The sequence below is a fragment of the Letharia columbiana genome, assembly GCF_014066305.1.
Source record: "Letharia columbiana isolate WasteWater2 chromosome Unknown Sc0000010_s0, whole genome shotgun sequence".
NCBI lineage: Eukaryota > Fungi > Ascomycota > Lecanoromycetes > Lecanorales > Parmeliaceae > Letharia > Letharia columbiana.
The window spans coordinates 345176-357124 of NW_023501047.1; the positions used below are offsets into that span (position 1 = coordinate 345176).

Below are 11949 nucleotides of genomic sequence, written 5' to 3' on the forward strand. Positions count from 1 at the left end.
GGCAGTAGTCATACTATGCTCTGGCATATGTGATATATTGAGAGTGTGAGAGAGAGTGGGTGGAGTTGTTATCGCGAGCAGTGACTTGAAGGCCCAAATGACGCGAAATAATTTTGGGGAAATTTTTAACGCCCGAGGCGCGCACAGACCAGCGCCAAGGGTTCATGGTTCACCCTTATTTGAAACGGTCGCCACTAATCGCATTCATCATGTGGACTTTGAAATCATCTGATCAGTCACAAAGGTACTAGTGGAACGGATATACGAGAGGAATGATTCGCCATCACTACAGCTATGGCTATGAATAGAGGCCGGGATTGCAGTAGTCCTAGACGCTGCAATACATCTCTGGCTGTTTCTCTTCATACATCACGCTCTTTGGGACTCCGGCCAAACATCTTCCTGATCCTGCTGCTGGACCTTCTTGCCGCCCTTTTCGTCGGCTGAGAAATACCATCTCCAAAGTCCAAACCGAGACCGCCAATGCCTTGTTCCAGAGAAACATCCCGTCCCTCTCTGGAACTCATCGATGAACGCGGCAAAGGGGACCCATTCGCCCGACACGCATCTTTCTCCGTGTCGCTACCCTCAAGGTCACCAACAGGGCTCAGTTGGATGATCTTTGGCGTGGATGATTTGCGCGTAGATAGTCGCTGCATAAACGCGGTACCGGCGGAGACAGACCTTTGAGGTGGAGTAAACGGTGGGTAAGATGACAGTGGTACTGTGGAGTTCGAAACGGTGTGTTGAAGGCCGGTCCTTGTCCCTTTCGCACTGCTTAAGCTGTGACTTGGGCTTTTGGGAATCGCAAGCTGATTGCTATTGAATTGATTCGCGTTGAGAGACAGGCTTCGATGCTTATGACCCGGAGCCAGATTAGGGCTAATTGGCAGACCTTGCGTGGTTTGGCCGTACTTGAAGTTTGGTGAAAAGCCTTCTCGAAGTGCTACCCAGATACCAGTGATGGTGATAAGTGTTCTCAGTGCGTCGTCCACCTCTACAGGATCTCGAGCCGGTAGGCTTGATCTTATGGAGGGCGTCTGGGGTTCTTCGGAAACTGAGGAAGAGGACGTCGTAGGCGTGGAAGAAGCTTGTGAGCTCAGGCTTGTGGACGGATGGGAGTATTGATCTGAAACCTCTATTGTATGACAGTCCAGAGTTGCAATAACGGCATGACGACGCGACTTTGGGTTGAGTATGCTAAAATTGAATTTCTTTTCCTCGGACACGGATGATATGGACGCTGTCCGGTCACTTTTCGCCTGCTTGGGTACCCACCTGGCTAACGTTTGATTACCGCAGTCGTCGGTAGATGCGAACTCGTAAGAGCCATTCTTACGCTGCGAAGCAGTCCAGGATGGTCCATGGTTCAGGCATATCTCCGTCTCTCCTTGACCGTACGGGTAGTCGTCTTTGCTTGGTTGACAGATGGCAGCAATGATCTCCCGCTTATCCCATTTGTCGTCGAACAAATCGTCAACGTCATGAGAGTGCCGCTCTTGCGCCTCGTAATTCTCACTGCTGACAATCACCAAGTCATCCGCGCCCAGACCAGCTTTGCCTTTGAAAGTGCGGGGGAAACGCCTCGCAAGCCTTGGCGCGAAGACAACCGAAGGTAGCACTTCGAAGACAGGAGTCGGCCGGGATGCTTTGGAGAGCTTCTGGAGCTGTAGAAGCACTCTCGGCCGTATATGGAGACGCTGTTTGTGGATGCGGACAGGAGGCGGATGGCAAAGGCGAAAGGCAGTCTTGGTTCTAGTTCTGCTGGATGCTCTCCGCCTCTTAGATGCTATATCTGAATCTGCTATAGAGGTAGCTTGGGTTTCAAGGCTTGAATCTTGCCGTCCGTCATCTAGGGCAGTCTCTTCGAATATCGACGGTGTACTGACCCCAGATTTTAAAGATTTTGCGGAAATGGGCCTCGAAGTGAAGGCGCTTGCAATGTAATTCATAGTGTGCGCGACTGGACAGAAAGCACAGTAAACCTGGGAGATTAATTGCTGACTGTCGATGTGTGTACGGCACGTGAGGTTCTGGCCGTGAGCCGTCTCGGCAGCAAGCATGGCGGAGGCTGGAAGCACGGACCTTTTGGTGTCCGCAAGGCGTCCGAGCAATGTCGCAACGGAGGAAGGAGGAAAAAGGGAAAAGGGTAGGAACGATTGGAGGGACAACAAAGAGGGAGAAGGAAGTTGAAAGAAAGGCAGGCTCGTATGGATGCAGGAATGGATCCTGGCGGGGTCGGGATAAGATAAAGACCGAACCCGTTCGACCTTTCGACTTTAAAGGATTTGAATTTCTGAGATGCGAGTGCCAACGGCTTGTCAGCTTTCCGGGAAATTCAGTCAGTCGGGAAACCCAGTCAGTCGGGAATCTCAGTCAGAAAGCCAAGAGACACTCGTGTGACTCTTAGCCTGTCATCGTTGGCTAAGGTAGGAGAAACTCATGACAAAGTAAAGTAATTAAAAGACACACTTACCACCCACATCCACACATTAATTATTATTGTTAGGTATATGTATAGATGGCACGGCGCAGCATTTTCCATTTCTCTTTCTGACGGAGCTGAGCATCTCAGCCCTTCCCAACGTTGCGCGAAGCTTACCTCATTCTGACTGGCGAGCTTACTCACCGCACCATCGCATTATTGGCTTGCCTTGTCCCATCCTCTCACAGGTTTCTCCCTTCCTGATCGCGTGTGAGGTTTGCTGAAAGAGCTTAAAGTTGCCGTCACATTGCGTTGCCTTGCCTTGTCCCACCCTCTCAAGGAAGGATCCCCCCTTCCTTTGTCGCATGGGCTGACCCTGACCCTGACGAGCGCTCATTTTTTGGACCCCCCGCCAACGACCAACAAAGAGCGAGGCGCCCCGAACAAACGATGGTGAAATAGAATACCTATCGCGTTTGAATCTTGCTGCTTGCGTACTGGGGATGCGGATGCAAATGATAGTAGGTAATTGAGGTACCTACCGTCCGTACTTTACGCTGTTGCTTTGATGAATTCTCGACGCTGGTGGGGCCGTTGCCCATCGGAAACCTGTTTGGTCCGGACTCCGGCTTCTGGATCGTACGGGACTCGTACATTAGCGCTGAAAATGAGGCTAACAGCCCTGATGCCTTTGCATCACTCAGTGTACGCTGGCGATTCCTTTAGGATGTAACGTTGGCTTTGAGGCAGAGCTTTGATATGTGGCAGGTGTTTCAGATTCAAATCAACTCTGCGATTGCGCAGGAGCTATGGTACTAGTACAGAACAGCGCTTTCCACCCCGCCAAGAGTTGTTTTCTCCGAAACGCCTTCTTAAGAGATTCGTAGAAATCGCTAACGCATGCATAATGAGGTCGCTCAAAGAAACCAGTCTGGAAGTTGAATCCTTATTCACCCATCACTGAACGCCAGCAAATCTTGTCCATCAGTACGCCGAATACTTCGGCAGCTCTTCAGGTGGCAGATCGTACTCTGGCTTGAGGATCTCACTGTATGAGGGTGGGTCTACAGGATAGACACTGCTCAGTATATCTTCCACAACCATCCTCTCACATACTCTCCCATGCACATCGAAGAAGCCAACATGCGGGTTGAACTTGGCAACCCGCTCCAGCTCGATAGCATGCGAATGATGATGCGGGCAGTTCTCCATCCCGACCAGCGCAATCGTCACGTACGCCCATGTTTCGCCCAGCAGCTCGAGCTCGAATTCATCCATATCCGTAGCCTCGCCGTCGAGGAAGACCAGTAGTGACAGCTTGGGCATGCCGGGCGTAGCTTGCCATCCAAATACAGGGTCCCACCTGCCATGACCGTAGCTCTCGTGCTGGTGCTGGAAATATGTGGCTTTGACGGTTTGCCAACCTTGCATGACTTGAGTACCGCCGCCCAGCTGGACCTGTCTGTTCCAGTCCTGTGTAAAGCGATCTGCAGATATCTGACCCACGTATCTACCAAAGCTCGAGAACGTCACGGTGTCGATGCCTAGCTGGGTGGAATGCTCCTTCTGTTGTCGAGGGATCATATGGTGTAATACTCTGTGGACGAGATGTTGCACGAGGAGTATATTGGAGGGCTGGTCGTGGAATCGTAGAATCCCATCGGGCCCCAGCATGCCTCCATGAGGATTCCACGTCATTGATCCCGAGACATCAATCAATAGCATGGTCTCAAGATGGTCTGTGCCGTGTATGATGCCTTCAGCAAGCTCGTGCAATGCCGCCGTCCGGGCTTCGTAAACGGTATTGGGTACCTGATCCGAGTAGCGATGCGATTTGATATCCTTGTCACTCTGGAAAACGTCACCCGGGCTTTGGTATTGAGCTAGCTTCTGCGCATTGAGATGGACTTGTCTGGCATTCCTCTCGTTGCCTCGTCGGATAATGGTGTACATATCTCTATTGATATTAAGTGGTCGTAACACTGGATGCTGGATGATAGTTTCAGAGTCAGCATTGCCTAATCGAGGGTTTATCTTGAGCCTTCGAATCTGTCTACCAAGTAGACACTCTCAAGACATGTTTCAAGGCTCAAGATCTGGTCCAGAAGAGGAAATATGGACTCCGAAAATACGTACCATTGATCCGTCAGGCATGACCCCATTGTTGAGCAGGTAGTACAATCGTTTCTCTGCTGGCGTTTCCCAATTTGAGGGTTCCGGATAGAGGTACGCCAGCTGTCTGTTCTGGACCCAGGACGTCTACACGCTCGAAATTAGGATCTCTCTTGTGAAACGGGGTTTTGCGTGATGAGACAGCTTTGCAGAGCAAGAACATTTTTATTACTCGTCAAACATGTCTCATGACTCAAGCCAAGGTACTGAAAGGGAAAAAATCGGCCCGAAAGAGTACATACAGGTATGGGCTCCATGTAACCTTTACCCAGGTATTTCTTGAATTGCCTAGGATGGTGCGCTCGGAGATACTCCCAATGCTGTTCCATTCTTGTCGCCATCCAGTACCTTCTCACCATCTCCGATGTAGGAGAGCCTGGAGGACCCCATCTTTGACGCATCAAGCCATCAGCTTTCGTGACCTTCTCCTCCATTTTCTGTTCCTTGTTCTTGCCGTTTCCAAACCCAAAGATGGAAAGCCTCCGAGAGCCGCTCGGTGGAGCCTCGGTTGGAACGGGTTGACGAATTGGCATGGTCGCGCTTCTTGATGGGGTGGGTCCTAATTTTGAGGCGGCTCCTTTCTCCGACGGGAACGCTGCTTCTGAAGACTTAGAATTGCTGTCGAAGGTTCCTTCTCTATTGTAGGAAGGCGGCGATCCAGGAGATGGTGCAAACTTGGAGCTCGATGACTGCGATTCAAAGCAAGTAGAGAAGTGTGCTTCGCGAGCAGAGTCGCTGCCATCAAAGTCTTTAGTCAAGTATGATGTATGGCAGATGGGACATGATTCTCCTTTATCTTCGCTTTCTTGTGCCCGAGAGTTCTGAGGGAGTTTGGATGCAGAGGAGGGATATTTCAGCGGTGCTGAGAGATGTGATTCGATGCAGGTCTGGACATGTGATTCTCTTGTCCCTTCACTCATTTGCGAGAGTGTTGTTTGGCAGACGGGACAATCGTCTTCTGAAACGGGGGCCATCGCATAGGCGATAGAAGTGAGTCAAGATGTAAAACGAGAGCGGTGTAACAGAGGAAAGGCATTTATTGACTTGGTAATGAGGCAAATACTGAGACGTCTCAGTAATAGAAGATGACGCCTTTCGCGGGAATGCTCCGCCCATGCAGGGTCCAAAAATAGCCCATACTCCCCGGATTTGCATAACCTTATCTTCGTCACATTTCCGGACGTATTCGTATGGAAATGGTATGAGAAATGGCCATGCACATCGGTCATCCAATGTGAGTGCTACGGATGGGCTGCAGGTCAAAAGACACTCCTTGAAGTATACGCAAGGTGCTCTTGCTGGTTGGTGTTGCGAAATCGCAACGGCTTACTCGTATCTTTCCACGAGTGTAACTTTCTATCATCAGTCCCCGGCCTTCAAGTACTTTATGGAGGCCGTCTTTTGCGTATAAAGGTTTTTGTTGTTGTTGTTTTCTTTGGAATATGGACTTCAATATCTTGATCAGCAAGACAGTCTTGCCAGAGTTGTGCATTGTGGATCTATTCTCAAAGCAGTTTGGTAATCTTGAAACAGACTTCTGACAGTTGCACTACTGTCTGGTTATGAATGCATAACAGGTTGACGAAAAAGTTGTCTGAAATTACGGCAGACTCCCTATCCGCAATGCTACACTCGGCTCGATCCACAATGAAAGACTCGTTTCGTCTGATACCTGCGGGGCAACCGGCCCCCCTACACGCAAACAGTGCCTTTGCATCACCTCCTGCAATCCGAACAGAAACACAAGCTGGCTGGCACCGATGAGAATGTGAAAGATCTGGTGGCTTGCCCCCTGCAGACCTCAAAAGACACTGATTAGCTTGCCATTCTTTACCCAGAAGCGAGTGGGAAAGTGAGACAGTCCACTCACACAAATGTCAAAAGTGTGTGACCACCATCTCTCCGGTATGTGCGTCAAGTAGAAGAAGAGCGCTAGAAAATATAACAGAATCGTGATCACATCATGCATACACGCATACCCTTGCAAACCCTGATCCATGCCCTGTATCCAAATGTATGCAGGGGGTATGAGACCAGTACTGGCCAACGCGACGAACATTTTAGTTCTGTTGTGATATTTATTGTCAGCGCTAACGCTCTCTCTTATTTGAGGATGAGGGAGAGATGGGAAGTACCTTCGTATAGCAGCCCCTGGTCCGTCGATGTCATCGCGTAGTAAAGCATTAAACACGAAGGCGGAACAGATAAGGATGAAGATGATGTAAGACCCTTGTAGAAGAAAGTTGCCGTATAAGCCGAAGTAAGTTGCCGATACGTTGGTTCCGATAATACTCAATAGAATGCCGAAATAATCGAGTTTGAGGGTTTTACGTGAGATCTGTTCTGAGTGCGAATTGGTGCAATGGTAGGTTGCCGAGAGAAGTAGACAGCCCACTATACATGCAATGTACATCTGGAAGATAGCACTGTCTGCAGTTGGCACCTTGATCCCGCTATGGAACGTCCAAAAGTCTAGCCCGAGCAGGGACACCAGGTAAAAGCAGGCAGGTAACAGATGGGACCAGATGTTGACACTCTCATTGTGGAGGTAGAACAACGACCAGAAGCAGTCACGGAAGCTATCTTGTTGAGGTCGATAACCGCGTCTGATGTACGTGTCGATTTTCACTATATATATTTTGGGATCAGCATCGCTTCTTCAGCATAGATAGGTCTCAGGGATAGGTGTCGTTAGTGTCCTCTCAAAACATGTCTTACGACTCAGTTTCGATACAAAATAAGAATAATCAGCTTAGAAATGTACGTACTCCATTCGGGGAGTTGATCATAGTGCAAGATGCGTTGAACAGCGTTTGTGGATCTAGTGATAGCTTCTTGACCGGCTTCTGCGATTGTATTGCCAGAGGATTGAATATTGTTGGTAATCGTCGCCGAGAGTGCTCTAACGTGCTTAGCCATATTGACAATGTCTGTCTTAGTAGAGCTAAACAGTGATGAAGACAGGATAGTCGGATGGTGTGAGCCCCATGTCTGCAGCTAAGCGGAATTCGACCGTGTTCCATACGTAAACACGCTTGTTGAGGTCAACGCGTCGTTGCGTTGACCTTCTCTGTAGTCGATAGCACTATCTCAAATACTCTCTACCAACACCTCTACTTCTATCAAATCCCTTCCATGATCCTCTCATATCCCACTTTTCTTCTTGTGATGTATAGTAGGGTAGCATTGCACTGTACGCTACCAATGCCATTCAGGAGCATAACGCAATATGTTCAAGCCACAAATAATGAGTAAGGGAGCAGTTGCGTGCATTTCAAGAAAATGAAGGTAAAGAGCTGACAAGCAGCAGGGAGCCGGATTCATATGCAAGAGAGGTAACATGTCATTGATGGAGTGTATAAGTGACAAGGAGTTCCTGTAGCTCGATTCATTGACATGCCAGACAAAGGGGCAGTCTTGAGAGCTCGTAGCTCTCCAATTTTTGCATACTTTTGCAGGCACCGATCACGCAATTGACTATTCATTTTGAAGATACTGCAAAAGGAGTATTCAATGCAGGAAAACCATTGACCTTTACACTTGACGGCGGTTTTTCTTGAATCCTCACTTTTCCTGCTAGGGATGCGGATTTTTCATATGACACGTGACGTCGGGTCGGATCTACTCGATTATTTGACAGTTATATATAGCTAAATAACCGCACTGCAAAGGGTTTATAGTAGTGTAAAGCGTGAGATTCAAGGGAAACGGTAGAATTTAGAGGTCTCTGAGGTTGAGATCGAATATTACTAGCGATCTCTTACCGAGCTAAAGATAGATAACGCTAAGCCTCTGTTTACTACGCTCGTCTTTATTAGCCTTATGTCTTTTATGGTTAGACACCTACTGTATACGATTAGCGCTGTTACCTGTCAGGTCAAACGGCCTGTTACCGTATGACCGTCAGATGACTATTATAGGGGTCAGATGTCAGTCATTACGCATCCCTACTTCCTGCTAAAAGGCGCTTGATTGTTAGATTACCCTAAGTACTAGCCAATACAGGGCAGAACTTCGGGCTCATCTAAGCTCTGCTTTACTCAAGTACTTTCCTCATTCATACAAGGCACATTGCAATATCACTTTGGACTTACGAGCAAGCTTATTGAAGCCGCAGTCTAATATGTCGCACTATAATGCTGATCGTGTAGATTGCTGACGACTTCTCAGAAATTCTACATTGGAAATACCTCACTATCGCCTTGATCACCGTCCCAAACGCTGTTGACAGCCTGGACGTACCTTCTTCTATCCATAGTCAAGTGCGCGCAGTGCCCACTCCCTTCGAATAGGACCTCCTTGACCCTCCAACCTTTCCTCCTCGCTTCCTCTGCGTGCTGCTCAACGTCTGTCCACTCGATCATACGGTCCTCTCTTGAAAATAGATAACATGCCCCACGGGCTGGACTGCTCTCCTCCAACACCCCCCTCCGCCAAAAATTTGCCGGATTTTCATACCCACAGGCTATGTACAAGGACACGAAGATCAAGAAACAGTGGACTGCTAAGGCGCCCAAGAAGCGCCAGAAGATGGTCTTAGGGAAGGAAAGCACCATCGCATCGAACGTCTGCCAGTAGGATGTCGCCTTACCGGGGCAGCTGTCGAACATCATGCCTGTGAGCGCCAGAGGCTGGTCCATGCCTGAGCGGAGAACGCGCAAAAGATGGGTCGCTGAATTCATCCCGCCGTTTGAGAAGATATGCATGAGTGTTTTGGGTTGCGCGTAGCTGGATGAAGGCGTGGATCGGCAGGTCCGGGAATTTGTCATCTCGTCGCTGAGGCGTCCGTTTGCGGACCTTTTTGGATGAGACGAAGAGCGATGCTCGCACTCAGCCAGCGTATCTAGGACGGCGGCCGCGGCAGGTGCGAATTCTATGACTCGTTGTGGGCGGACAAACGCGCTTGTGAGGATGCCGACTGAGCTTTCAACAAGCAGAATACGAGCGTTCGGGGCGATGCAACGGTACAAAGCTGTATACTTTGCAATATGCCTGCGTGCAGCGCCCAGCCAGGTGCAGAGTATGATGAGCTGTCCAGGCGTCGGCTTTGGAGGCGTGTAGAGGAAGGTTCCGGGCCCTATAAGAATGAAATCTGCCAAAGAAGATGCCATTGTGGATGAGTCGTTTTGGTTTGGTCGCCGAAGGTGGAGCTTTGGCAAGAACTTATCATGAGCAGCACACCAAAACGGTGTGATGGTCCAAGAGGGAAGAGCGGATTATGAAAGGCCAATAGGCTACAAGGTGTACAAACAACGGCAGCCATCGTCGTTGAGGCGCCAGAAAGCTTGAGAGAAGAGCGGAGGATTGCCTATTCCCGTTCCCGTTTCATAACAGCCGAGGTCTGACATTAAAGCCAGCTTTGTAGGGATTTCTTATATTGGATACGAGCAAGCGTAGCGTATCCTGTTTACGTTGTCATTCCTACACTTGCGAGCCTCGGTTCGCCCCTTAGCGCAAGGATTTAGCGCTGCACGGAAGCACTGATACGGATCTTGGGGGACGGAACAGTTCTTTTGATGAATTTACAAGTTTCTGTCACATTCCTCTTGTTGTTGTCAATGTCCTATGAAAAGTCCGAGGATCGAAATTTGTCCCATACAGAAGATCTATGCAGGACCCATGCCTTGCTCAAAGGATAGGCTTTCAAAGTACTCAGAAATCACAACAATGTAGCAGAACCCAAAATCTGCTGAATGAGATTGAATACCAGGGAGAAGAGTTCGCTCAGTAAGCAAGGACTGCGGGTACATTGCTGAGCTACGAGCAAACGCGAATGCTGAGGGTCATTTCTTTACGTGTCAGATGAGAGTTGGGGTTCTTCTATGTTTTCAAAGCCAAACAGAAGGCAAGGTAAATAGTGCATTCTGTCGTCCATATTGGCTTTAGTGAACGAGTGCTATTAGGTACAGAAAGAGTCTGCCCATCCCACGGCGATCACTTGGCGCAATTGGACAGAAGCTCACCCGTTCATTCGAGTATGTGAAGCTGGAGATACTGGTGTTCTATGGAACTGTAGCCAAAAGAGCTAGCTCCCAGTGTGCGATGATCTCACACGCTATAAATATACAGACTGGCATGTGAAGGCGAAAGGCTACGTCTTCATGCCTAGAAAGGAGAGTGTTGAGCCTTGTCATTACTTGTGTCTTCCCAAAAGATTGTTAGCGTTCCTGTGTTGTATTTCTCAGGCTTTGAGGAGTACCAATAGTGCAATTTCTCTTGTCTCTATAATTGCTTGTTTCCTTAAAAACCACTAAAGGAAAATGCCATCCTTACGAGAAATCATTATCAGGGCTGCATCGAAAGGTCACCTCGAAGTACTCAAAAGGCTTCTACTGCCAAATCCTTCATATTCGCTCCAAGAAGCAGATACCACCCTTGAAAAGCTCGTTGGGATAGCTGCTCGCCATTGCCACTCCAAAGTCCTCGAATTCTGCATCAGCCTAGGTACAAACGTCAACGACGACGCTGTGCGGATAGGTGTTCTCGAGTCTAGCCGCCTCAACGTCTACCAAAAGGTCATCGCCGCCGGCTTCGACCTTAATTACGACCATGATGGAACGATCGGGGGCCCACTCATTTGGGCGACATTGACAAACCACATCCCCCTGGCAACGTATCTCCTGGACCACGGAGCTGATGTGAATCGCGACCTACAGAACCGCGTATACAGGCCGCTGGCAAAGGCGGCCGAGAAGAACAGTGTTGCGATGATCGAGCTTTTTATCAGATACGGAGCTCAGATGGATCGCAGTGGTGCTCTGATTGTGGCCGCAGAGCATGGAAACCTCGAAGCAGTTCGCTGCCTGGTTTCACACGGTGCTGACATCAACCTGATACGCAAGAGTGATACCGATTTGTACATGAAGACCGGTGAGGAGGATTCGGCGCTACACAAAGCGGTCAGGGGTGGTCATGAGGATGTGGTTGCCTTCCTGGTGGAGAGCGGGGCTCGTCTAGGTCTGAGAGATCATCAGGGCAATGACGCTTTGATGATGGCGGTGAAAATGAACAGTGCGGAACTTTTCCAGATCATCTACGACGCCCAAAGATGAACACGCCAGTCGTTCTTGTCTCATTCATGAGCCTCAAGGTTGATAGGTAGCTTTGAAGTGCAGGTAGTATAGCACAACAAGCGATGAGCATTCAAAGTGCCCAAAACCAATCTCTTTATCATTCCGCGATGACTCCCAGCTGCGACATCTCTATCCCGTAAAAAATGAATGCCCAGACCAATCCTTGTAGGAAGGCTTCGGTAGAAAAAAGAAAGAGAGACAGTAGCCGCTAGAGCCATTCTTGCCACAGCAGATGTCATAGGGTTAGGGTTATGTGCAGCCCTTAGAATGGCCAGATGT

The 11949-nt window shown here is 49.1% G+C and overlaps 5 protein-coding genes across 5 annotated transcripts; 1 reads left to right on the forward strand and 4 right to left on the reverse strand.

Moving 5' to 3' along the window:
* Positions 1 to 362: 362 nt before the first annotated feature.
* Positions 363 to 2063, reverse strand: HO173_003972 (uncharacterized protein; the record flags this gene model as incomplete). Its single annotated transcript, XM_037305896.1, has 1 exon — positions 363 to 2063. One exon carries the CDS (start codon positions 2061 to 2063, stop codon positions 363 to 365), a length of 1701 nt encoding a protein of 566 aa, XP_037167089.1.
* A 1346-nt stretch (positions 2064 to 3409) lies between these two features.
* On the reverse strand, positions 3410 to 5571 carry HO173_003973 (uncharacterized protein; the record flags this gene model as incomplete). Its single annotated transcript, XM_037305897.1, has 3 exons — positions 3410 to 4414; positions 4562 to 4684; positions 4840 to 5571. The coding sequence occupies 3 exons, from the start codon at positions 5569 to 5571 to the stop codon at positions 3410 to 3412; spliced, it is 1860 nt and encodes a 619-aa protein (XP_037167090.1).
* Positions 5572 to 5959: 388 nt separating this feature from the next.
* Positions 5960 to 7516, reverse strand: HO173_003974 (uncharacterized protein; the record flags this gene model as incomplete). Its single annotated transcript, XM_037305898.1, has 5 exons — positions 5960 to 6044; positions 6202 to 6389; positions 6468 to 6663; positions 6733 to 7225; positions 7366 to 7516. The coding sequence occupies 5 exons, from the start codon at positions 7514 to 7516 to the stop codon at positions 5960 to 5962; spliced, it is 1113 nt and encodes a 370-aa protein (XP_037167091.1).
* A 1256-nt stretch (positions 7517 to 8772) lies between these two features.
* HO173_003975 (uncharacterized protein) lies at positions 8773 to 9708 on the reverse strand (the record flags this gene model as incomplete). The annotated part of the gene is made up of 1 exon (XM_037305899.1): positions 8773 to 9708. One exon carries the CDS (start codon positions 9706 to 9708, stop codon positions 8773 to 8775), a length of 936 nt encoding a protein of 311 aa, XP_037167092.1.
* A 1149-nt stretch (positions 9709 to 10857) lies between these two features.
* On the forward strand, positions 10858 to 11649 carry HO173_003976 (uncharacterized protein; the record flags this gene model as incomplete). The annotated part of the gene is made up of 1 exon (XM_037305900.1): positions 10858 to 11649. One exon carries the CDS (start codon positions 10858 to 10860, stop codon positions 11647 to 11649), a length of 792 nt encoding a protein of 263 aa, XP_037167093.1.
* Positions 11650 to 11949: the final 300 nt, after the last annotated feature.